Below are 27770 nucleotides of genomic sequence, written 5' to 3'. Positions count from 1 at the left end.
GTGTGAGTTGATGAAGCCAGCAGATATGACCTGACTGAAAGCAAGTCTTTTGAGAGAAGTTGCGATGAAACTTCCTCGCAGATTAAAACTGTGTGCTGAACCGAGACTCGAACTTGGGACCTTTGCCTTTCGTGGGCAAATGCTCTACCAACTGAGCTACCCAAGCACAACTCACACCCCTTCCTCACAGCTTTACTTCTGCCAGTATCTGTGAGGACGGGGTGTGGTTTGTGCTTGGGTAGCTGAGTTGGTAGAGCACTTGCCCGCGAAAGGCAAAGGTCCCGAGTTCGAGTCTTGGTCCAGCACACAGTTTTAATCTGCCAGGAAGTTTCATATCGGTGCACATTCTGCTGCAGAGTGAAAATCTCATCCTGGAGAGGTTGTGGTGTAAGCATAGCCTGAGGTCTAGGTTAGGTTGGAAGATAATAGATTGATTGCGAGTTTTGGAAGCCAGTGAAAGTGATGTAAGGAACAAATTCATTACAATTACTGAACAGTTAAAAATCATCATTTGGGCTGTATATCATGTGACGAATAATTATTTTATTATTATGAATAGTATCTTGTTAACTTTGAGGATGAAAGCTATTGTTTTTCCAGATACATTGCAAATTCTATGGTTGTATTCATTTCAGGATTTGACGCAATTACTTCAACTCCTAGCTCTGAAACTAAACACCTGTGTGCAGCTTTCTCATTGGGCACTTTAAAACAGCTGTAGACACACTTGTTTATGTTTCTATCACTTCAAATGGCATTTGCTGGTCATCATTGCTTCACAAGACACACAAATAATGACAATGCCTGTGATCTGAATTATTAGCAGTATATTTGGTGGAATCCTTAGAGAACCAGTCTCATAACAGAAAAACGATCAAATTTGGAGGGAGTAGGATAGAAGAAACCTCATCAATAACAATTTGTGATGTTTCATTGCTTAAATACCTGTTTATCATAGAGTCTATAGTGAATATGGTTGATGTTAGTGGACTGTATAAAAGTAGGAGTCCCTATGCCATATGGTTTAAATTAGGGTTAAGGTTGTTTAGTATTTACCGCTAGTAGTAATGGATGGTGCCACTAAATGGAAAGAATCTTCCTTTGATGGCTTAGTTCAACAAGAGATTCTTGAACTAGGAGCAGATCAGTACCACAAATCTTCCATAACTTATCAGTTTTGAGTATTCCTCAGTGAATACTGTTTGGCATGACTAGAATAGTGCACAAAGAAAAAAAGTACTCAGTCTTAAAAGTGTGCTATGAGCTGATGGGGTTGGTGGGTGATAGGGGAAATAGTTTGTGGTAAGAGCTGGGAAATGTCACACCTCAGTTTTAGGATTTTATATTATTTGAAAGATGGAAAAACTGATGCAAGCTGACCTTGGGAAAGATCATTTTGGATTCTTTAGGAATGTAGGAACATGAGTCAATGCTGACTCTACGACTTCTCATAGAAGATAGGTTAAGGAAAGGCAAGCATTTGTAAATGTAGAGAAAGCTTTTGACAGTGTTGACTGGTGTGCTCTCTTTCACATTCTAAAGGTGGAAGTGGTAAAATATAGGGAGCGTAAGGCTATTTACAATTTGTACAGAAACCAGATGGCATTTAGAAGAGTGGAGGGGCATGATAGGGAAGCAGTGGTTGAGAAGGGAGTGGGACAGGGCCTATCCCTGATGTTATTCAATCTGTGTATTGAGTGAGTAGTAAAGGAAACAAAAGAAAAATTTGGAGAAGGAACTAAAGTTCAGGGAGGAGAAATAAAAACTTTCTACTTTATACATGAATATCTTAAGAGACTGTTAAGCCAGCTTAAGTAACAATGTCTATTAGTTTTGACAGCACTTGGTCACAACAGTCAAGATTAGGGTATTTTGTGTATGAACTATTTATTAATAGTGCATAACAATGTTTCATTCTGACAGTGTGTTAATTCTGTAAATATTAGCTGTTCCAATTTACCGCATTGTATTCACCTATTTCGAGAATCTCCGGACAAATGATCAGGGTAGTAAGTGTTATATTCAAATGTTTTATGTTTTTGTTATACTTTCTGGGATGTTCCACACCCACGAGAATAATCTCATTTTTTGGGTCTATGGAACAAAAACCGAATCTAATCTAATCTGAGGTTTGCTGATGACATTGTAATTCTGTCGGAGACAGCAAAGGATTTAGAACAGCATATTAACAGAATGGACAGAGTCTTGAAAGGAGAATATAAGATGAACATCAACAAAAGGAAAACTAGGATAATGGAATGTAGACGAAGTAAATCAGGTGATGGTGAGGGAATTAGATTAGGAAATGAGACTCTTAAAATAGATGAGTTTTGCTATTTGGGCAGCAAAATAACTGATGATACAAAATGTAGACTGGCAAAGGCAGAAAAGCCATTTCTGAAGAGAAATTTGTTAACATCAAGTCTAGATTTAAGCATCAGGAAATCTTTTCTGAAAGTATTTGTTTGGAGTGTAGCCATGCATGGAAGTGAAATATGGACAATACACAATTTAAATAAAAAGAGAATAGAAGCTTCCAAAATGAGGTGCTACAGAAGAATGCTAAAGATCAGATGCGTAGCTCATGTAACTAATGAGGAGGCACTGAATAGAATTAGGGGGAAGGGGGGGGGGGGAGTTTGTGGGACAATCTGATTAGAAGAAGGGATCAGTTCATAGGACACATTCTGAGACATCAAAGGATCACCAGTTTAGTACTGAAAGGAAATGTGAGGGGTAAAAATCGTAGCCAGAGACAAAGAAATGAATACAGTAAGCAGATTCAGAAGGATGTAGGTTGGAGTAGTTCTTCGGAGATGAAGAGGCTTCACAGGATAGAGTAGCAAGGAGAGCTACATCAAACCAGTCTTTGGACTGAAGACCACAACAAGAACAACAACATCATTATTTGATTGAGATGCTACAAACCAGTCACGGTACATGTGTTTGTAGAGCATAGATGTAAATAAATACTGAAGCACTATTTTTAACAGGAGAGTAACAGCATATTATGTATTGGTTTTTATATTACTAGTTACTGTTTCAGTTGTTCTGATTTTCAGTCCTGCCTTGCATTTGATTACTTTTAGCTAATTTTTCATTATTTTGATTTTTTCTTCAAAAATATTTAGTAATATTTAAATATGAGATTATGAGGTAAGTCAAAGCATTTATAACAGTATATAGATAATACATGTACTTAGGCATAGAAGTATCATGCAGCTAAACCATGAAATCATGTGGTAAGATTAACGACATTGTTGTTTTTATGAGATATGCTGTAGAAAAAATGGCAATGTCGTACTTCCAAATTTATTGTTTCAGGTTGAAAACACGACAGGCCCTTGTTGATTCTTTAAAGATTCTTCTGAAAGCAACGGAGGCTGACAACATCAACACATTTTTCAGAATATATACACTGATATTTAATCATTTGTATGACAAAGATCAAGAGAATTTAAGTAAGTATTTTAATCAAGACTTTGCAATGAATTTTTTACTTTAGGCATCAGAAATAGAAATAGTGATTGAATGTGAAGTAATACTTAGGAATAATTCCTTAGGTAAGAAAAATTTGAAGCCAAGTTATCTTTAAGAGGTCATAAGAAAAGAAAACTTGGTGTTGAAAACAGAAAGCCCAAGGATTTAATTTCTAACTCTTTTCTTAAGATAGCGACATTAGCTGATAAGACTTTTACTGTGATGCAGTGTTATTATTTAAAGACAACAGTTCTAATTACCATATAGTGGAGAGGTTGAGTTGCAGATAGGCACAATAAAAGACTGTCAATCAAAGCTTTCAGCCAAACAGGCCTTCATCAGAAAAACACACACACACACACACACACACACACACACACACACACACACACACACACACACACACACTAGACTTAAGTCTCTGGCTACCAAGGCCAGACTGCGAGCAGCAGCACATTATTCTGGTAGTGAGAGTGTGCAGGGAGAGGATAGGGCAGTTAGGTACAGTTGGGAGGTTGGTTAGAGAGTGGGGGAGAGGGGAGGTTAGCAGAAAAGGAGAGATGTGAAGAGACTGGGTATGTTGGTGGGATAGAGGACAATGTAGTGCTGGAATGGAAACAGGGAAGGGGCTAGATTGGTAATAACAATGACTAATGGAGGTTGAGGGCAGGAGGGTTACAAGAAGGTAGGATATATTGCAGGGAGAGTTCCCACCAGCACAATTCAGAAAAGTTGGTGTTGGTGGGATGGATCAAGATGGCACAGGCTGTGAAGCAGTCATTGAAATGAAGAACATTGTGTTTGGCAGCATGCTGAGCAACGGGGTGGTCCAGCTGTTACTTAGCTGCAGTTTGACTGTGGCTATTCATGTGGACAGACAGCTTATTTGTTGTCATGCCCACGTGGAATGCAGCATAGTGGTTATAGCTTAGCTTGTAGATCACATAACTGGTTTCACAGGTAGCCCTGCCTTTGATGGGATAGGTGATGTTTGTGACCAGTCTGGCGTAGGTAGTGGTGGGGGGATGTATGGGACAGGTCGTGCATCTACATCTACATGACTACTCTGCAATTCACATTTAAGTGCTTGGCAGAGGGTTCATCGAACCACAATCATACTATCTCTCTACTATTCCACTCCCGAACAGCGAGCGGGAAAAACGAACACCTAAACCTTTCTGTTCGAGCTCTGATTTCTCTTATTTTATTTTGATGATCATTCCTACCTATGTAGGTTGGGCTCAACAAAATATTTTCGCATTCGGAAGAGAAAGTTGGTGACTGAAATTTCGTAAAAAGCTCTCACCGCGACGAAAAACGTCTATGCTGTAATGACTTCCATCCCAACTCGTGTATCATATCTGCCACACTCTCTCCCCTATAACGCGATAATACAAAACGAGCTGCCCTTCTTTGCACCCTCTCGATGTCCTCCGTCAATCCCACCTGGTAAGGATCCCACACCGCGCAGCAATATTCTAACAGAGGACGAACGAGTGTAGTGTACTTGGACTAGTTGCATCTTCTAAGTGTCCTGCCAATGAAACGCAACCTTTGGCTCGCCTTCCCGACAATATTATCTATGTGGTCCTTCCAACTGAAGTTGTTCGTAATTTTAACACCCAGGTACTTAGTTGAATTGACAGCCTTGAGAATTGTACTATTTATCGAGTAATCGAATTCCAACGGATTTCTTTTGGAACTCATGTGGATCATCTCACACTTTTCGTTATTTAGCGTCAACTGCCACCTGACACACCATACAGCAATCTTTTCTAAATCGCTTTGCAGCTGATACTGGTCTTCGGATGACCTTACTAGACGGTAAATTACAGCATCATCTGCGAACAGTCTAAGAGAACTGCTCAGATTGTCACCCAGGTCATTTATACAGTATAGATCAGGAACAGTAGAGGTCCCAGGACGCTTCCCTGGGGAACACCTGATATCACTTCAGTTTTACTCGACGATTTGCTGTCTATTACTACGAACTGCGACCTTCCTGACAGGAAATCACGAATCCAGTCGCACAACTGAGACGATACCCCATAGCTCCGCAGCTTGATTAGAAGTCGCTTGTGAGGAACGGTGTCAAAAGCTTTCCGGAAATCTAGAAATACGGAATCAACTTGAGATCCCCTGTCGATAGCGGCCATTACTTCGTGCGAATAAAGAGCTAGCTGCGTTGCACAAGAGCGATGTTTTCTGAAGCCATGCTGATTACGTGTCAATAGATCGTTCCCTTCGAGGTGATTCATAATGTTTGAATACAGTATATGCTCCAAAACCCTACTGCAAACCGACGTCAATGATATAGGTCTGTAGTTAAATGGATTACTCCTACTACCCTTCTTGAACACTGGTGCGACCTGCGCAATTTTCCAATCTGTAGGTACAGATCTATCGGTGAGCGAGCGGTTGTATATGAGTGCTAAGTAGGGAGCTATAGTATCAGCGTAATCTGAAAGGAACCTAATCGGTATACAATCTGGACCTGAAGACTTGCCCGTATCAAGCGATTTGAGTTGCTTCGCAACCCCTAAGGTATCTACTTCTAAGAAACTCATGCTAGCAGATGTTCGTGTTTCAAATTCTGGAATATTCCATTCGTCTTCCTAGGTCATATTACAGGGATGTGAGCCATGAGACAAGGGGTTCAACAGCTACCATCCGTTTCATACCAAAAAGTCTCTTCCATACAGCCTAGGCAGCTGTGGCCATCACATCTGTAGTCACAATCTGGCCCTCTTGAAATATACCAAGGGTGTCACTGAGGCATTCACAGATCATAATACCCTCCCAGCCTTGTACAAAAGCACATCTCCTGTGCCTTATATCTCCAGTCACGCACCATGTCCCAAAATCCTACTGTCTGGCCACGGGAGAGCATTCCCCTCATGACTCAGTACCACCTAGGACTGGTGAAACTGAATCACTTTCTCCACCAGGTTTTCAACTAGCTCTTGTTGTGCCCTGAAATGAGAAATGTGTTACCCACTATCCTTCCTACCCCTATCACAGTAGTAATCTGCTACTCACTGAACCTACACTATATCTTTGCCATCCCTACACAACCCTTGCTCCCAACCTCTGGCCTCATGGCTAATATCTCTGTAATAGACCTAGATGCTAGACAGGTCCCATACCTCCTCCCACCACTATCTACTCCAGTCCAGTCATTAGCATCACCTATCCCATCAAAGGCAGGACTACCCTTGAAACGAGTCATGTGATCTACAAGCTAAACTGCAACCACTCTGATGCATTCGTCATGGGCATGACAACAAACAAGCTGTCTGTCCACATCAGTGGCTGCCAACAAACCATGGCCGAGAGACAGCTGAATCACCGATTTGCTGAGCACGTTACCCAACAAGACGTTCTCCATTTCAATGACTGCTTCACAGTCTGTGCCATCTTGATCCTTCCCACTAACACCAGCTTTGCTTAATTGCAGAAGTGGGAACTCTCCATACAATATCTCATACGTTCCCGTAACTCTCATGGCCTCAACCTTTGTTGTCTTTTGCTCACCTATCCTCTTCCCTGTGTCCATTCCAGCACTGCACAGCCCTCTATACCACCAGTGCTCCCACAGTCTTTTTACTTGTCTCCTTTTCTGCTCCCCCCCCCCCTTCCCCATCCACTGTTACCGTTCCCCATCCCTACCATGCTATCCCTCACCCTCCCCACCCCAGCCTCCTCCTTACCACCACCACATAGTTTGTTTTGCCCAGCATGTGCTGCTGCTTGCATTCTAGCCTTGGCAGCCATGGCAGCCAGAGACTGTGCTTCCGGGTGTGTGAGTTGCATATTTGTGTGTGTGTGTGTGTGTGTGTGTGTGTGTGTGTGTGTGTGTAAAGTTAATTTTGTATCAGTCTTTTTGTTGTGTCTATCTGCAACTCAGCAACTCCGTTATATGGTGAGTAGCAACTATAACTATCCTTTTCATAATATTTTTACATTCAATTCTGGACTTTCCATTGTTTGACCGTGAGTATTATTATTATTATTATTATGTTTGTCATATTGTGCTCATGCACATATAGAATGAAGTCTGTAAAAGCTTGCCAACTATTTACTTAGTCAACAACTGAGGATAAAACTCTGTAATGAACAACATTACTTGGCATAGTTCCACCTACAGCATGTATGAAGTAACTTGTGTCCTTTTATCTGTAGCGTATCAGATAGTTGCACCATTATTCTAGTGATGCCAATGACAAGTTGATTCCTGTCATGCACCACCAAAATTTTGTTTGGTTTATTGTTAACTGTTGCTGTGGACACAAAGCCATGGTCTTTAATTATATTGATGTAAAAGGACGTTGCATCCACCGTGACCAACAAGGATTCAGGTAGTAACAGGACAGAATGTGTGGTGGAGAGGTGGCAAAGGAAGTGGGCAGTGTCGTTAGTGTAGGATGAGAGGTTACAGACAATAGTTTGGAGGCGTTGGTCATCAAAGGAAGTGTTCTGTGTCTTCGTAGTCATGGAACACGACCTCCTTCAGTGCCCTGTTACTGAACCCACCACCTGTTTGCTGATCCTCCAAGCCAACCACGTTCGGAGGGATCCCCAGTTATTTCCCGTATGAAGGCCAAATCTATAAACTAATTCTTTGTATTGATATGAATACTCGCATCTCACCAAACCTATGTCATCTTATAATGGACCTCGCAGAGCTATCCTTCCAATCAAGTCAACACGTATACCTCTTAACTGGTTCACATTGACTGATAACATTTCCAGGATCTAGACTCCTGGCAAGGAGAGCCTTTACTTTTTCCTCCATAACCTCAACACCTTCTCTCAAATCTACTTCATCTGGTCCTGATCAAGTCAACGAGCTACCTTCCTAGATGTCAGTCTCCACCTCTCAGATGGCTCCATGAATACATCTGTTCATTTAAAGCAAACCAATCACAAGCGGTACTTCCACTTTGACAATTGTCACCTGTTCCATGCCAAAAAGTCTTTTCCTTACAACCTGGATGCCATATCTGCATTCGAAAGCAGGAGTTATTGAAATGTTCACCCACCACCTCCTACCACAGTCCAGTCACAGGCATTTCCTACCCAATAAAAGGCAGGGCAATGTGGGGAAAGCAGCCAACTTATCCAAGGTGTCCCAGGAGGGACCATCAGTATTCAAGGATGTGACAAGAACAATCATACAAAGAGGAAATGTCTACTAATCATTGGCTCTAAGATGTGTTTCTTAAGGTCTATGAGCACTTCTTCATCTTCGGCACTATGAAACACCTACTCCAAGCTCTTTCCTTTCCATGTTTTGGAAGGAAGTGTTATGAACCAAAACAAGAAAAATGGTCTAGTAAACTTGGGCTCTAAAATATATAACTTAAGGGGGGTTTTTGAGCACTTGTTCAGTGTAAGATATGTGCTTCACAGTAGTGAAGATGAACAAGTGCACGCTCATGTTTTCTGGACTTTTGTTCTTGTTTTGATCTATACCACCACCTCTCGAAATATGAAAAACAAAGAGCTGGGAGTAGAAGTGATGTGTTTCACAGTATCAAAAGATGACTAAGTACTCATGGCTCTTACGGTATGTATTTTAAAGCCTATGCTTACTAGACTGTTTTTACTTTGAATGGATGTTCCTGTCATATCGCTGAGTATGGACTATTCTCCCAGGGATACCCCATGAATCAACCGTGCTGCAGTTTCTGCACAGCATTCTGTATGTGGCTTCTGTTCTGTGTGATACACTTATTGTGTACTGGTAACAACATTACCCTCCCCTCTGCACTGAAGTGCCAACACTAACAAATGATGTGAATAAAATTTTGATACTTATCTGCTCTTTGGTCATGTAGCCATACAGTATTTGTTCTCTTCATTTATTTCCTACCACTACAGTAGATCAAATTTTATGATAAAAGTCAACTGTCCTTCTTTGCAACAAATGTTGACCGTCTAGAAGTTTGTCATATTTAAAAACTCTTATCTAGTTGGATGAGTTCCCTGTACAGAATTGCCATCTACAAACTGTTCTGGGAACCATAGATGTTATCCGTTAGGTTATTTATACCAGTATCATGAACAATAACAATGTTATTGCTGTTCCTAGAGGTGTGCTGGATATTACTCTCACTTCTGACACTGTCTCCCCATTAAGAAAGGCAAGCTAATTTTTTGTTTGCTAATAAGTCTTCAGTCTGATTCCATAGTTGCTGCAGTTTTCCTTATAATGATCATAATAATAACAATAATAATAATAATAATCCCCGTGGAGGCCTGGGAAAAGAATAGGCTTCCGGTATGTTCTGCCAGTCGTAAAAGGCGACGAAAAGAACAAACTACTAATAGGGCTAACCCCCCTTTTAGTGTGATTAGTTGGTTCAGGACACAACTAAAGAAGCCTCAGATAAACGCTGTCATGGTCGGGGACGACGCTTGAACCCTATGCCCACCCACAATGGTAACGACACTGCTAGCCAACTGGAAAATGATTTAAATCCAAATAGAGGTGTTCTGCAGGATATGCTTCCTGCAACCACCCTAGAAGGAAAACAAAGACAGATGATGAGATGGTCAGATGAAGTTAATCGACACCTCATGTTCTGTTATTACCAAGCAACAAACCTAGGAACCAACACAACTGGATACAGAACACAAGTATACACAACTTATTACCAGATACCCAGAATTAAAATTTTTTAACAGAACAACGACTAGCTGATCAGATCCGTGTAATAATCAAAAATAACAGGATACCCCAGTCAGAATTAGAAAACATCAAACAAGAAGTACAACAAATACTGGAACAAATAATGTGCAATCAGAAGAAGAACAAAATACAATAATGGACTCAAACATCCCAGAGCAAACAAACAAAGAACAACACACATCAATTAAACAATCAGAGGAAAACAAAAACTGCCATCAGAACAAGTACAAATAGAACACGAAGTGACACACATGTTAGATATAGAAGAAAATTTCAGCTGACATATATAGAATACAAAGACACAAATACAGACATTAGACCATTCTTGCATAGACTGCCATTTAACCCACAAGTCGAAACAACAATAAAAACTATCAACACAATCATACACAACAAAATAAATGAAAACACAACTATGGAAGAGTTACAACTACTGGTTTATATAGGAGCACTCACTACACTAAATATACACACTAGGCAGAGATCAGAACCAACCAACACACAGAAGAAACCCACAAAACCAGCATGACAACACAGGCTACAGATCAGAATAGAAAAACTGAGAAAAGACATTGGACAGCTAACACAATTTATAAGACATCAAATGTCAGAAAAAAAACAAAACGAAAAAGGTTAGGTAAAATCTCACAACAAGAAGTGCTAGAGCAATTAGATGAAAAGAAGCAGAAATTACAAGCATTGGCCAAACGACTAAGAAGATACAAAAAAAGTGAAAATAGAAGGAAACAAAACCAAACTTTTAACACATACCAAAAGAAGTTTTACCAGACAATAGATAACACACACATTAAAATAGACAATCCACCAAACATAACAGACATGGAACACTTCTGGAGCAACATATGGTCAAACCCGGTACAACATAACAGGCATGCACGGTGGATAGAAGCAGAAACAGACACATACAAGATGATACCACAAATGCCTGAAGTGATAATTTTGCAACATGAAGTCACCAAAGCAATTAATTCTACTCACAATTGGAAAGCCCCTGGAAAAGATAAAATAGCAAATTTCTGGCTAAAGAAGTTCACCTCAACACATTCACATCTAACTAAATTATTTAACAGTTACATTGCAGACCCATACACATTCCCTGATACACTTACGCATGGAATAACTTATATGAAACCTAAAGGTCAAGCACACACAGCAAACCCAGCTAAATACTGCCCCATAACATGCCTACCAACAATATACAAAATATTAACTTCAGTCATTACACAGAAATTAATGACACATACAACACAGAACAAAATTATTAATGAAGAACAAAAAGGCTGTTGCAGAGGAGCACGAGGATGTAAAGAGCAACTGATAATAGATGCAGAGGTGACATATCAAGCTAAAACTAAACAAAGGTCGCTACACTACGCATACATTGATTACCGAAAAGCTTTTGATGGTGTACCCCACTCATGGTTACTACAAATACTGGAAATATACAAAGTAGATCCTAAATTGATACAGTTCCTAAACATAGTAATGAAAAATTGGAAAACCACACTTAATATCCAAACAAATTCAAATAATATCACATCACAGCCAATACAGATTAAGCGTGGAATATACCAAGGAGACTCATTAAGTCCTTTCTGGTTCTGCCTTGCTCTGAACCCACTATCCAACATGCTAAATAATACAAATTATAGATACAATATTACTGGAACATACCCACACAAAATCACACATTTGCTATACATGGATGATCTAAAACTACTGGCAGCAACAAATCAGCAACTCAACCAATTACTAAAGATAACAGAAGTATTCAGCAATGATATAAATATGGCTTCTGGAACAGACAAATGTAAGAAAAATAGCATAGTCAAAGGAAAACACACTAAACAAGAAGATTACATATTGGATAACCACAGCGACCGCATAGAAGCGATGGAGAAAACAGATGCCTATAAATATCTAGGATACAGACAAAAAAATAGGAATAGATAATACAAATATTAAAGAAGAACTAAAAGACAAATATAGACAAAGACTAACAAAAATACTGAAAACAGAATTGACAGCAAGAAACAAAACAAAAGCTATAAATACTGATGCTATACCAATATTGACCTACTCATTTGGAGTAGTGAAATGGAGTAACACAGACCTAGAAGCACTCAATACACTTGCACAATCACAATGCCACAAATATAGAATAAATCACATACATTCAGCAACAGAAAGATTCACGTTAGGCAGAAAGGAAGGAGGAAGTGGATTTATCGACATAAAAAACCTACATTATGGACAGGTAGACAATTTAAGAAAATTCTTTCTAGAACGAGCAGAAACTAGCAAAATACACAAAGCAATCACTCATATAAATATGTCGGCTACACCACTGCAATTTCATAACCACTTCTACAACCCTTTAGATCACATAACATCAACAGATACGAAGAAAGTAAATTGGAAAAAGAAAACACTACATGGTAAGCACCAGTATCATCTAACACAGCCACACATCGATCAAGACACATCCAACACATGGCTAAGAAAAGGCAATATATACAGTGAGACGGAAGGATTCATGATTGCAATACAGGATCAAACAATAAACACCAGACATTACAGCAAGCATATTATTAAAGATCCCAATACCACAACAGATAAATGCAGACTTTACAAACAACAAATAGAAACAGTAGATCACATCACAAGCGGATGTACAATACTAGCAAATACAGGATACCCCAGAAGACATGAAAATGTAGCAAAAATAATACATCAGCAGCTTGCCTTACAACATAAGCTTATAAAACAACACATTCCCACATACAAGTATGCACCACAAAATGTACTGGAGAATGATGAATACAAATTAGACTGGAACAGAACCATTGTAACAGATAAAACAACACCACATAACAAACCTGACATCATACTCACCAATAAAAAGAAGAAATTAACAAACTAATCGAAATATCCATACCCAATACAAATATACAAAAGAAAACAGGAGAAAAAATTGAAAAATACATCCAACTGGCTGAGGAAGTCAAAGATACGTGGCATCAGGATAAAGTTGACATTATACCAATTATACTATCAACTACAGGAGTCATACCACACAATATCCACCAGGCATTCTACGGATCGGAGCATGGAATGTCAGATCCCTTAATCGGGCAGGTAGGTTAGAAAATTTAAAAAGGGAAATGGATAGGTTAAAGTTAGATATAGTGGAAATTAGTGAAGTTCGGTGGCAGGAGGACACTTAAAGTAGTAAAGGAGTTTTGCTATTTAGGAAGTAAAATAACTGATGATGGTCGAAGTAGAGAGGATATAAAATGTAGACTGGCAATGGCAAGGAAAGCGTTTCTGAAAAAGAGAAATTTGTTAACATCGAGTAGAGATTTAAGTGTCAGGAAGTCATTTCTGAAAGTATTTGTATGGAGTGTAGCTGTGTATGGAAGTGAAACATGGACGATAACTAGTTTGGACAAGAAGAGAATAGAAGCTTTCGAAATGTGGTGCTACAGAAGAATGCTGAAGATTAGATGGGTAGATCACGTAACTAATGAGGAGGTATTGAATAGGATTGGGGAGAAGAGAAGTTTGTGGCACAACTTGACTAGAAGAAGGGATCGGTTGGTAGGACATGTTTTGAGGCATCAAGGGATCACAAATTTAGCATTAGAGGGCAGCGTGGAGGGTAAAAATCGTAGAGGGAGACCAAGAGATGAATACACTAAGCAGATTCAGAAGGATGTAGGTTGCAGTAGGTACTGGGAGATGAAGCAGCTTGCACAGGGTAGAGTAGCATGGAGAGCTGCATCAAACCAGTCTCAGGACTGAAGACAACAACAACAACAACAACAACAACAACATCAATGCAATACAGCTACATCCAAACTTATATATACAACTACAGAAATCCGTAATTATTGATACATGTTCAATTACCCGAAAGTTCCTAAATGCAATATAACATATACCGTACAGTTAAAAGGAAGTCACGCTTGATCGAGGTCCGCGTCACTTTCTACTTCTGACCAGACATAATGTCTGAGATAAGAAAGAAATAATAATAATAAGTTGGTCTCTGCCACCTACAACCTTTGGCATGTTTAAACAAACAGAGCAGTCAGGTATTAATGACAAAGTGGATCATAATAGTAGCATCCACATACAGTGTGCAGATGATGTAGTTACCTTTTTGAAAGTGTTCTCTGATTGAAATTGTGGCGATATCCTGTCAGATCTGGATAAAATGCAAACACTGTATAAAGACTGGAAATTGTTTCTTAATTTAGATGAATCCATACTTGTCTACTTCATGAAACGTGAAAGTGTAATGATCTTTTATTTTCTTGACAGTATTTTTCATTGAGATATTTTTGTTTGTTATTGACTTTAGTAGGCATTGCCCCCCTTCTTGCAGCGGTGTACCATAGGTCTCTATAAGAGCGTAGCGTTCCAAAGGATTGGGAAAGGGCACAGGTCATCCCCGTTTTCAAGAAGGGACATCGAACAGATGTGCAGAACTATAGACCTATATCTCTAACGTCGATCAGTTGTAGAATTTTGGAACATGTATTATGTTCGAGTATAATGACTTTTCTGGAGACTAGAAATCTACTCTGTATGAATCAGCATGGGTTTCGAAAAAGATGATCATGTGAAACCGAGCTCGCCCTATTCGTCCATGAGACTCAGAGGGTCATAGACACAGGTTCCCAGGTAGATGCCGTGTTTCTTGACTTCTGCAAGGAGTTCGATACAGTTTCCCACAGTCGTTTAATGAACAAAGTAAGAGCACATGGACTATCAGACCAATTGTGTGATTGGATTGAAGAGTACCTGGATAACAGAATGCAGCATGTCATTCTCAATGGAGAGAAGTCTTCCGAAGTAAGAGTGATTTCAGGTGTGCCACAGGGGAGTGTCATAGGACCATTGCTATTCACAATATACATAAATGACCTTGTGGATGCCATCGGAAGTTCACTGAGGCTCTATGCGGATGATGCTGTGGTATATCAAGAGGTTGTAACAATGGAAAATTATACTGAAATGCAGGAGGGTGTGCAGCGAATTGATGCATGGTGCAGGGAATAGCAATTGAATCTCAATGTAGACAAGTGTAATGTGCTGCGAATACATAGAAAGAAAGATCCCTTATCATTTAGCTACAATATAGCAAGTCAGCAACTGGAACCAGTTAATTCCATAAATGATCTGGGAGTACGCATTAGGAGTGATTTAAAATGGAATGATCAAATAAAGTTGATTGTCGGCCCAGCAGATGCCAGACTGAGATTCATTGGAAGAATCCTAAGGAAATGCAATCCGAAAACAAAGGAAGTAGGTTACAGTACGCTTGTTTGCCCACTGTTTGAATACTGCTCAGCAGTGTAGGATCCGTACCTGATAGGGTTGATAGAAGAGATAGAGAAGATCCAACGGAGAGCAGCAGTGTGCTTCGTTACAGGATCATTTAGTAATTGTGAAAGCGTTACAGAGATGATAGATAAACTCCAGTGGAAGACTCTGCAGGAGAGACGCTCAGTAGCTCGGTACGAGCTTTTGTTGAAGTTTCGAGAACATACCTTCACCAAAGAGTCAAGCAGTATATTGCTCCCTTCTATGTAGATCTCGCGAAGAGACCATGAGGATAAAATCAGAGAGATTAGAGCCTACACAGAGGCATACCGACAATCCTTCTTTCCATGAACAATACAAGACTGGAATAGAAAGGAGAAGTGATAGAGGTACCCTCCGCCACACACTGTCAGGTGGCTTGCGGAGTATGGATGTGGATGTAGATGTAGATTTACAGGATTATTGGCTCACAACTGGAGTCAGCTAGGACATAGAACACGAGTGTAACAGTCCTTGGAGGATATTAAGTAAAATGATCCTATGTCCCAAGGCATTGGTATGATACTGGACATCTGCAGTTGTTTCCAAAAGAGTTTGCTTACTAAACAACGTTCAGACCATGGAATAACATTGCTCTAGCTCACAGTGACATTTTCAATGGACAGCAGCCATTATGCTGTGTACAAACAAGGGCAGTATGAATGTTCTTAGGATAATTTGCCTGTCAGTAGTGTGTTAGAAACTTGCTGAGAAGTCCATGTGTCAGACTTCAATGAATGAGTTTGAATAACTTGTGAAAATGTGTTTAGCAAATTCTAAGAAATTATTTTAGGTTGGAATCTGAATTATAAAATATTCTTCAGTTTCCTTAGCACTGCTCTTTCAGACTGTTTGAAGATACAGCCATAATTGCAATAGCAGCCACAGAGACATATAATCTATCATTCTTCCCATCCCCCACTTGCTCATTGACTGAGAGGAAACACTCATACATGGCACAATAAAAAGCAGCCCTTTCATGTCCCGTACAGTGATTTGTAGAAAATAGATGTAAGGTTGATGTAAGATAATGTGACTCACTGTTGTAACATAGTAGTGCTTTTCTTTTAAGTTTAATTGAATGTTTTTATCCATCTCCAACTGAATATTCTGCATCAAACTATGTCTGACACTGAACTAAAAAGGTAAACAAACACCAGAATCAGTTTAAGCATTTTTTTTATTTACATTGTAAGTAAATGTGTAGGCAAAGTTAGTTGCTGTATTATTCAGAGCTCCCTAATGTGAGGCACTTCGGTGATCACTTTGGTTCAGATATAAATATTGTTAACTAAGGATAGAGGCCCATAAGTATTTTCCTGCCAGTTTTGTTGTAGTTACAGAAGTTACTTATTTTGTAACATAGTAAACTTACCTTTGCTTTATGAATTCTTAATTACAATTGTGTCAAGGTGACATAATTGGGAAGAGAATACAATTCATTATAAAACAGTTTCATAGAATTCATTACTGTGTGAAATGTAATGAAACTGTTTATCTTGGCAACCTGTGTGTGTGTGGGGGGGAGGGGGGGGGGGTTGGAGTTAATCTGACCTTTGAATTTTTTTTTTTTTCCCAGTATCACCCATAAATGAAGAGCTGAAGGCATCTTTGTTAGACTGTGCATGTGAGCTGTTGAAGAAAACTCCAATCCATGTAAAGAAGCAGGTGTATGAAGTTAAGAACATTCCTTGGCTGAGTCAGGGTGTGTATGTGTGTGTCCAGATACAGCAGCATGAAAAGTATAGGCCTCTCAGGTAGAGTGTACACTGCAACTTGAATTTATGATGTTTTCTCTTACCGTATCTTCATAACTAACATGTTCAAAATTTTGCCATTTACTGTTTCTTTAAAATCTGTAATTATTGTAGATATTTTTCTTGTGCTTGGAAAGTGTTGTTAACTGATAGGCAGTTAAACAGATGCTCATTGAGTGTTTTTACTGTTTGCTAATGTGTGCAAAATGCAGTTGAAAGCAGCTTCAGTTGATAAAGGAAAAGCAGTGTTATAATCCTTTGTAGTTATCCTATGTTTCAAAGTACAATATTACATGAATTACAAATAATTTGATTTCATTTCAACATTTCTTATTTATAATTCTGTTCATGCATCACAAGTAGCATGTTTATGTTTGAAGGAAATACCTTTGCAGTTAGTACTCGTTCGGGCAATTTCATCTCAAACCATACAGGACATGACAGTTCATGATCACGAATTACTTTGAAAAAAATGTGTGTTAGATCTCTATATAAAACGTGTTTAAAAATAAAATATTTTCATTGTAAATGATACAGTCATTTGAAAACTGTATATTCTGTAAATAACTTTTAAAACAGTGGAGAACTAAAAAAAATTACAACTAATAAACCAAAAGTACTGGAGGCCTGGCAGATGTTTCTCTTTGAAGCTCCCACTTTATATGTTCAAATTAAGATATCTCTCTCTCTCTCTCACTCACTCACACACACACACACACACATACACACACACACACACACACTTATGGGCTTTCTCGTAACTTACAAATTTAAGAAGAAAATACAAAAAAATTGATTATAAACAATATATAATTATAAACAATATCTTCTCTCTGCTCTAGCTGTGTGTATTTTGGAAATATTTATTACTAAAAATTTTTAAAAATCGCATTTTTATGAGTTTTTAGGAATTATTTACTTGGAAACCCCTTCACAAAACTTGTAAAAATTCAAATGGGCTGACTTGGAGCAGGAGTGTCACCAAAGGACATTTTAATTTTCATTTCTATACTTTTACAAATAAATTCATAAAACTTTGTCAGCGTGACCAGAAAGGATTCAGGATTTACACTCATAGCAGTAGAAGTTCAAAAACATAACAGAATAATTTTTTTCTATGTGAAATTTCATCATTTTTTTCATTTACTGTTGGCTACATTTGTTGCTATAGGTACATTTTTCTTCATAAGTAAGAGAGATTCTTCGATGAATTTTGCACAGCATACAAAACATACATACAGGTGTATGAAACGCTAGAATTTTCCAAATCTATTAAAAACTGTGGTAAAAATTGAGATAATTAACTATAAAATTGAGCTTTTTTCCAAACATGAAGTTTAAAATGTAACAGCTCATTCATTTTTTCATAAATAAAATAAATTTAGAGTTTCATACCCAGAAAGTAAGGTTTGTATGCTGTACAAAATTCATCGAACAATCTCTCTTTCTTATGAAGAAAAGTGTACCTATAGCAACAAATGCAGCCAATAGTAAATGAAGAAATGATGAAATTTCACATGTAAAAGAAAATTATTTCATTATGTTTTTTAACTTCCACTGCTGTGGTTGTGAATCCTGAATCCTTGCTGGTCACACTGACAAAGTTTTTTGAATTTATTTGTAAAAGTGTAGGCAATGAAAATTAAACAAATTGAAATGTCGTGGTGCCTCACTCCTGCTTCAAGTTGGCCCATTTGACATCCTACACCCCCCCCCCCCTTAATAGTAACTACAAAGTCAACAAAACTTTTCTGTTTAAAGTGTTAGAAATTTTTCATCATTCTGCATATTTCACATAACTGAATTTCTGGTGTAAAATACGCATGTTGCAAAACTGTTTCCAGCTCTCTTCTGTTTATCGCAATTCTTGGAAATCTGTAAGAGGTATTGCAGAAATACCTTGGTCCTGAAATAACTGTGTTACCATCACATCCATTGTGCAGGAATTGCTATACTTGCTATAACAAGAAATTTAATGATAACCCACCTGAACAATCAGTCACCAGAATGTGAAATTATGAAAGACAGATGCAGATGTTTATATTCCTGAGTGTGAGATTGTTGATGCCTTGAATGTTAGCATTTCAGTTTTAGTCCCTAATATCCCCCTCCCATAAATGCTCAGACAAGATAAGGAGCCCAAGAAGAAAACGGGATGTACAAAGAAAAGTGGAAGAACTTGAAACAAGTTTTACACAGCCAACATCTTCAAAACTTTGTGACATGTATAATGTAGATGCACTTGGTGCAGAACCTGAAGATAGTGACATGTGCACCCAATGTGATGTGTGGTTTCAAAACATAAATATTGCTATCTCAGCAGCCATCTGTACTGAGAAGGTGCATTTACTGATTCCATATAGCTACTTCAAGCAGTTGATACAGAAATACATACCCTCTTCTTCACATTATTTAATTTCAATTCTCATAAATAAAGAATGAAATAGGTATTTGGGCATGCCCAGATTCCTGTTGTGGGCATTCATTGCAAGGTGATATGCTTAATGTTGCTCTGGGATATTACCTAAGTGATGACAAAGATTGCAACAGGCAAAGTCCTAATCAGGCTGATGTTATCTCTGTTAGTGAGAATTGTGAAAAAATTAAAAAGGCAAAAACGAGATTAGTAAGTGAAGCGTATCTCCTAACAAAACAGGAGAACCCAAATTTAAAAACTGGTGTCATAAAATTCTGCTCTTTACGACCAGAATGGGTAAAATACCAGATAGTGAAGGCAGTATGCACATGTATTGAATGTACTAATTTCAAGCTCATTTGCTTCACCATAAGTAGTGGCACACAGAAGAAATACACAGAGATGGACCTGATACTTCTGTGTATATGTTTAACTACAAGATAAATGTTGGTTGCAGGAGATTGCAAGGTGTCCAGGTGCTTAACGGATGCCTGTTGAACCACTACACTTTCAGGATACTGACAGTGACGTAACCTATGCATTTAGAAGGGAGGACAGTTGGTGAAGAAGACAGTGGTACTAGGGAAGTTTGTAACAGAGGTTAGGCATTGGGTCATTTTTAGGAGTAGCTCACCACCATATCCACAGGATCAGAGACAGGCCATAGCAGAAGTAAAATCAGCCACATCCCACAACACTGATACATTAAATCTTCATTTCGACCTTGCTGAGGACTGGTCTGTTTCTTTACAGAACAATGTTCAAAGTTACTACTAGCACACATCACAAGTGTCAGTGTTCACATTTGTTGCTCACTTCCTTTGAACATCACACTGTTTTGCTTTAGTTAGTGATGATCTCATTCATGACAGGGCCATGTAGGCTGAGCAGTCAGCATGGTGATTGATGACATAGCATCTAGAGGCCATACGTTTCATAAGCACATGTATGTGACTGATGTTGTAGCATTTCACTTTAAAAACTGCTTTTAGCTTTATGAGCTTGGAAGCCATTGTACAGGAACGAAACAAAAAAATGGATATTTTCAACAACAGGCCAAAAAAAGTGTATGTGATGGTGTATGTCGTCTCTGTAAACACTGTGTAGTATCCTGGAGTGGCATATACATTGCAACAACAGTTCTCCGCAAAATTCTTTGTGTGAAATGCATAGACCTTAGGAAACTTCAGAAGACTTTGTTGTGAGAAACTTCAATTCTTGTGTGTTTGACAATCAGTGGTGGATGGGACAAATAATTAGTGTTTTCCATGAGCTGGAAGATGTAGCTGCCTTCTTTATGACACCTCATGGTCTGGCCGATTCTTTCAAATGACCATCATCAACAGATCAGTGTGCAGATCGAATTTCCCAAGTACTTCTCTTGTTGGGTTATCCTGTCCATTGTTACAGAGTAGGCAATTTTAATTTGTGGAATGTCATAAAAAAGTAAAATCATGGCAGAAAACTAAAAATTTGTGAATAATATCAGAAACAGAACAAATTGTATATGAAGCTATTTTCTATATTTAATTTTTTATTAATTGCTTGCTTGAAAGAATAAAAAACTGTTTTCTATCTCACTTATAAGGCTGTAAAACAATTATTTTGACTAAAATGACCAATTTTTATTTACTTTTACTCAATATCAGCAATCAATTTAAATTTTTAAGTGCCCAGGATTTTTTGACCTTGAGAGTAGCTAGGTCTAACATAAAACCTTCTCAAATTTTACACTTCAAGATATTGCCACTCTGAGTGTACATTCCATAAGTACAGTAACAAACTATTATACCATGCAATTTTTAGAAAGTACATGGTGGGGGTTTTAGAGAAAAAAAAATATAAAGGGTGTACAGCTTTACTTCCACCGTTTGCCAATAGGTGGCAACAACGGTAAGTAGCAGTCAAAAGAAACAGATCTCAGACATCAAGCAGTTAGCTTGGACCTTGATCAACATAACCTCATTCAAACATTAGATGATTTTTGTCTGCTTCATAAAGTTGTTCTTGATTGTAAATGTCAGTTTACGAGCCTAATTTTTGTCATTTGTGGGAGGTGTTACTGTTTTGTCCAATATGAAGAAAACAGCGACTGAGTCTCATTGAATGCTCTCAAGTACGTATGGTAAGGACACTATTAGTGAAAGAACGAGTCGTCAGTGGTTTCAATGCTTCAAGAATGGTGATTTTAACATTGTAGACCGGCATAGTTGTGAAGAGAGAATGTTTTCGAAGATGCAAAATTGAAGACATTGCTGAGTGAAGACTCGTGTCAAACTCAATAAGAATTGGGATGATTAGTGGGCGTGACACAGCAAGCCATTTCAAAATGTCTCAAGGCTATGGGAATGATTCAGAAAGAAGGAACTTGGGTCCTGTGTGAATAGAAACCAAGAGACGTTGAATGGCATTTGTGTGTTTGGGAACAGTTGCTTCAGAGGCAGAAATGGAAGGGATTTCTGCATCGCATTGTGACTGGGGATGAAAAATGGGTTCATTACGATAACCCTAAATGTAACAAATCATGGGGATAACTCAGCCATGCTTCCACATCGATGGCCAAACTGAATATTCCCAGTTCCAAGATCATGCTCTACATTTGGTGGGACCAGCTCGGCATCGTTAGTTCTGACATTTGTTGGTTCTGAAACTGAATAAACTGCATTAGATCAAAGTCAGCAGCAACTGGAGGCATACGCGCAGGTGGTGTAGGAGGTGGATTTGGGGACTATTTTAATGAGAGGAGTGGCACAACAAATTATAAGTAGAAGCAAAGTAAAAGAAAGCACATAATTAGTAGTAATGTGGCTCTGAAAGAAAAGATGGAAGTATTACTGATGCGCTGTGACAGAGAGATGTACAGCAAAGGCAGCATTGGTTCTGAAATTCTCGTCGCCAGATGTGTCGGCTACTGTGGAAATCGGCACCCACAAAAACAAGGGAGGAGGGAAGTTGTGATGGCCAGTGGCAGGAATCCAAAAAGATTAACTGAACACTTTATTTCCGAAAAGAAAATAAATATAACTTGATTCCTATGCTTCCAGTGGCTCCTACATACAAGTACTTTACTTGCTATTGCTACTTGCAGGATGCAGGCTAAATAACGTCTTCCTATTACTCAGTACTGGTCAATCAACAATGGGTGGCTGGTTCAATCAGCATTGAAAGGGGGCACTGGACCCTCGTCTTCCTGGAGGAGTGGTGTTGCCCATTCCTTCGAGCGGCATGTGGGCCAACACCTTCTTGATACCGTTTCACAGTGCTGTGTTGGTCAGTGTGCAGTCAGTGCCTTAGGATTGTACAAACACTGTGTGAAGTAACCACAGAAATCAATGTGGAACTTAAAACGAATAGATCTTTGAGGACAGTATGGTAAAATTTGGCATTAATGGGCTATGGCAGCAGATGACAAACACCAGTGCCTTTGCTAACAGCATGACCTGAAAACCATGGTCTGGTCAGATGAGTCCCAGTTTCATTTGGTAAGAGTTAATGGTAGGATTTGAGTGTGGAGCAGACCTCACGAAATCATGGACCCAAGTTATCAGCAAGGTACTGTGCAAACTGGTAGTGGCTCCATAATGGTATGCACTCTGGAATGAAATTTTCACTCTACAGCGGAGTGTGCACTGATATGAAACTTCCTGGCAGATTAAAACTGTCTTGACGCACTGAGACTCAAACTCGGGACGTTTGCCTTTCGCGGGCAAGTGCTCTCCGCAGTATCCTTTCTTCGAGGAGTGCTAGCTCTGCAAGGTTCGCAGGAGAGCTTCTGTGAAGTTTGGAACATAGGAGACAAGGTACTGGTGGAATTAAAGCAGTGAGGATAGGGAATAAGTTGTGCTTGGGTAGCTCAGTTGGTAGAGCACTTGCCCACGAAAGGCAATGGTCCCGAGTTTGAGGCTCAGTCCGGCACACAGTTTTAGTCTGCAAGGAAGTTTCGGTATGCACTCTGTTTATGTGGAGTGTACTGGGTTCTCCTGTAATGGTTATTCATGGACTTCATGTTGCCAAACAAGAATGGATTTTTTGTGGATGACAAGGAGAACATTGAGGACAATTCAGGCAAATGATTTGGTCACCCAGATTGCCTGACATGAATCGCATCGAACGCTTATGGAATGCAATTGAGAGGACAGTTCATGCACAATATCCTACATTGGCAACATTTTTGCGATTATTACAGAGGCAGCAGGGGCCAATTTTTTTTTTCAGAGGACCTCCAACAACTTATTGAGCCTGTGTCATGTTAAGGTTTTGCACTATGCCAGACAAAAGGATGTCTGACACAATATTAGGAGGTATCCCAAGACGTTAGTCACCTCAGTGTATATCTTGGTATCTAATAAGTTTGATTAGTTTAGTTTTACATGTTAACTAGATCAGTAATTGAAATACTGTGCAAACAAAGGGTCTTTCAACCTTTATGGAAATCCATTTATATATTTTCTTTTAAGCATTCTGCAAAAACTTAATAAAACATGATATTTCTTTTCATTTGTCTGTCTTTCTTACACTAGTGTGTTTTACCAGAAATAAAGACAGTATCAAAGTTTTGAATTTTTTGCACCTGTTGGTTCAGGATCACTGCAATTGAATGCCTGATGCTGCTGAACCAAACACATGACAACGTCCAACGGTCCAGCATTGAAATACAAGAGAAGGTGGCAGATGTTTTTGCTGCAATGCTCCCAGGGGTGTTGGCTGGAATCACGGCAACTCTCATGGGAGATCCTAAACAAGGGCATGCGGTCATTGTGGTGCGTAACTAGTTTGTATATCTTAATGGAAAACTTGTATACAACATGCATCATTTGTAAATATTTTGATGAATTGCTAGTGTTTTTGGAACATTCATTGATTTGTATTAAAACAATCAACAAATATATTACATATGGTAGAATCACATTTAAGTTAATGTTAGAAGGTGGGCAGATGCCCTTCCTGTAACCACCCCTTCACTTCTTGGGATGGAATTTGTATACCCCATACCGTTTGCATGTAGTGTTACCCAGGCGAAAGTCTATGCATGTCTTCCAAATGTTTGCAAATCGTGTACCTGAGGCGGAACGGCTGGGGTACCAGACCGCTGTTCACCTAGTTGGATGTGGGAAACTGTCTAAAAACCACATCCATGTTAGTTAGCATATTGGCCCTCCTCATTAACCCACCAGGTGTATTCGATCTGTGGCAGATGCGACTGCCTGAATCTCGGGGGGGGGGGGGGGGGGGGGGGGGGGGGCGGGAACGTGCTAAAGCACGTGATTCTCTGTGTGGGTGTGAATTTATGGTTAGTGACTGATATTCAGTATTTGGAAGCAAATTAAGCTGCTGCTTTTGAGGTTAATACTCAGGAGGACATAAAATATTTCCATGAAGAAGCACCGTTACTATGAAGGTGCAAGGACAGATTCCAAATCTGATTGCCTCCAATAAGTTGTGACTGATGTGAAATGTTTTGTGATAGTGTGGGGATGAAAAGAAGAAATGTAATTGAACGATCAAACTCAACTAAGGCTGAATTTACTGAGGTCAACAGAACCAAAGTCAAGTCTGTTTTCAAAACAATAATTTTTTTCCCCTCATTGTTCACTTCATGAGAAAACCCTATGCAGGCTCAAATTTTGACATAATTCAGTTCTGCATTGATGCGGAAGATAAGATTCCTGAAGACCATTGAAGGACACATCCAGTAGAATCCTAATATACTTCTCTTAGAGTAAAACAATCTATAATTCAATTGTGAAAGAGGTCAGTGAAAGTGAAGCATTTTCATACTTCGCTGATTATACTGACATTAGTGCCATGGAGCAATCATCTCTTGAACCGTATTAAAGATGATGCTAGTGTTGGCTGTACAACGGAAAAGAAATGCATACATTTTGATGCGCATGATAAGCTGGATGAAAGAAATATTGTAAATGCTATTTTGCAATCCACAGAAAATGAAGATTTGCAAGTGGTTCAGTTTATTGACTTAAGGTTTTGATGGGTACTCCGTAGTGGCTGCTAATGTTAACAGTGTTCAACATACAATCAAAAATAAATTTACGATAGTGAAGTATTTTCATTGTGCTTCTCATTTGTTGAACCTAGTGGATGCTGATCTCATTAATATGCTAAATGACAGAACACAGTTGGAATTGTGAATCAAGTGATGATTTTTTTTAAATAGAGAGTAATCTTAAGGTGCATTTTCACTGGGTCTCAGGTATGCTCTTACTATGGGCACAAATCATATTTTCTATCATGTCGTCTTTCAGAAACAGAGAATGAAACTCTCCATGATTGCATCATTTGCTATAGATGTTGTGCTAGAATATTTTATGTTGTCTTTTCAAACAATGGAAAGCACAGGATGGAATAATAATGATATGGAAAGGGTAGATCGCTGGTCACCACTTGGAGGAGGCATTGAGTCCCAGAGGGCGGAATGAAAAAGAACAAGCTGATGTTCCTCAGAAGCAGGCCAGTCAGGCCTTAGCACCTGGGGCAGTGACCGTGTGTGTGTGTGTGTGTGTGTGTGTGTGTGTGTGTGTGTGTGTGTGTGTGTTTTTGAGATTTCTGGAAGCACTTCATCCAAAAGCTTCTGGTATTCTTTCTCATTTCTGTCAGTGGCTTGCTGTCCTCTATGTGGTGAGTAGCAGTCTGTCATGTCTATATTGTTGCATTGTCTTTTCTTTTTCACTTCAACCAGCAGCATACAAGCAACATTAATTTCACAATTTCTGCTGCCGCATGCCACGGAATTTGAATCGCCGTCAGACGTCATGGACATCGAAGACCCCTAAAGGTCTCTGCACCATTGTGCCATAAGCTGTGGCGGCGTGCGTCTCCTGGCCCGCATTTAGAGAAAGGGCGCCACAGTGGAACACGTGGTTGCAGTGGCCAATAGCAGCATCCCCGATAGAGTACTTAAGTGCCTGCCTGTCGCTCAGCCTGCCAGTCTAACCTTGCATACATCTCAGGACATATCGCCTCGCCTTAGACAGCGTTTTTACTTTTGTGTTTTGTTTACGAGTGGACTTGGTTGGCTAGTTAGGTTTTCTTGTCCCTGTAGTTTCATTCTTGTTGTTGTCGTAAGGTCCTTCATTGGTCGTGTCCGTCCTCTCTCGTGTTGTTGTTCGCGGGCCGCTCCGCGGGTCCTACGGCGTTTTCTGTCACTACAACCCTGCAACTGTTCCAGTTGCCATCACAACACAACTGTTACTTATTTCTTCACTATCAAACAGTACTGTAGCAACAGATGAATCATCATGTTCAGCTTCATCCATTCATTCATCCATTCATTCATTGCTTGCATTCCATAAAATCCCATCATGGAGGAGACCCTTCAGAGATGTGGAATGAGTCAAGTTACACTTTAACAGGCAGAAGCAACCACGACAGCCTGCTGCCGTTAAGTGTACTAACGAAAAATTATAACTGGTAGTAATCTGTTCAGACTGATAATTATGACCATTACTTTATACATATTCACAAAGTGGGAAATCCAGGATGAAATAATGACAGTATTATGAAAAGGATAGATTGCTACTCACCATATAGTGGAGATGTTGAATCACAGACAGACACAACACAAAGAGTGCTAAACAACTAAGCTTTCGACCAAAAGACCTTCTTCCGAGTGAGACAACATGCACACATACATTCATGCAAACACAACCCACGCACACATGACCACTGTCTCTGGCTGCCAAGGCCAGACTCAGTCTAGCTTCAGCAGCCAGAGACAGTGGTCATGTGTACGTGAGTTTTGTTTGCATGAATGTGTGTGCATATGTTGTCCAATAGAGAAGAAGACATTTTGGCCAAAAGCTTGCTTATTTAGCAGTCTTTTTGTTGCGTGTGACTGCAACTGAACATCTCCACTGTATTATGAGTAGCAGTTTATTCTTATTCATGTATATTAGATGAAACACTATTTAAAATTAAAAAAAAAATAAAAAAAAAATAAAAAAAAAGAAAGAAAGAAAGACACTGCTTCTCCTCTTCTACTACTTGGCTGTCATTTATACTTATATAGCATTTA

General features: G+C 39.1%; 1 protein-coding gene across 2 annotated transcripts in view; it reads left to right on the top strand.

Annotated features, from left to right (window-relative positions):
• LOC126334925 (TELO2-interacting protein 1 homolog) overlaps positions 1-27770 on the top strand; it is a 139203-nt gene that overhangs the window by 14356 nt on the left and 97077 nt on the right. For both annotated transcript variants that reach the window (XM_049997647.1, XM_049997646.1), the window contains exons 3-5: positions 3325-3461; positions 17145-17322; positions 24321-24498. In XM_049997647.1, the coding sequence (XP_049853604.1) occupies positions 3325-3461; positions 17145-17322; positions 24321-24498 (493 nt within the window). The remainder of the gene's footprint in view (positions 1-3324; positions 3462-17144; positions 17323-24320; positions 24499-27770) is intronic.

Source organism: Schistocerca gregaria, chromosome 2 (assembly GCF_023897955.1).
Source record: "Schistocerca gregaria isolate iqSchGreg1 chromosome 2, iqSchGreg1.2, whole genome shotgun sequence".
Classification (NCBI taxonomy): domain Eukaryota; kingdom Metazoa; phylum Arthropoda; class Insecta; order Orthoptera; family Acrididae; genus Schistocerca; species Schistocerca gregaria.
This window is presented reverse-complemented; position numbering and strand designations above follow the sequence as displayed.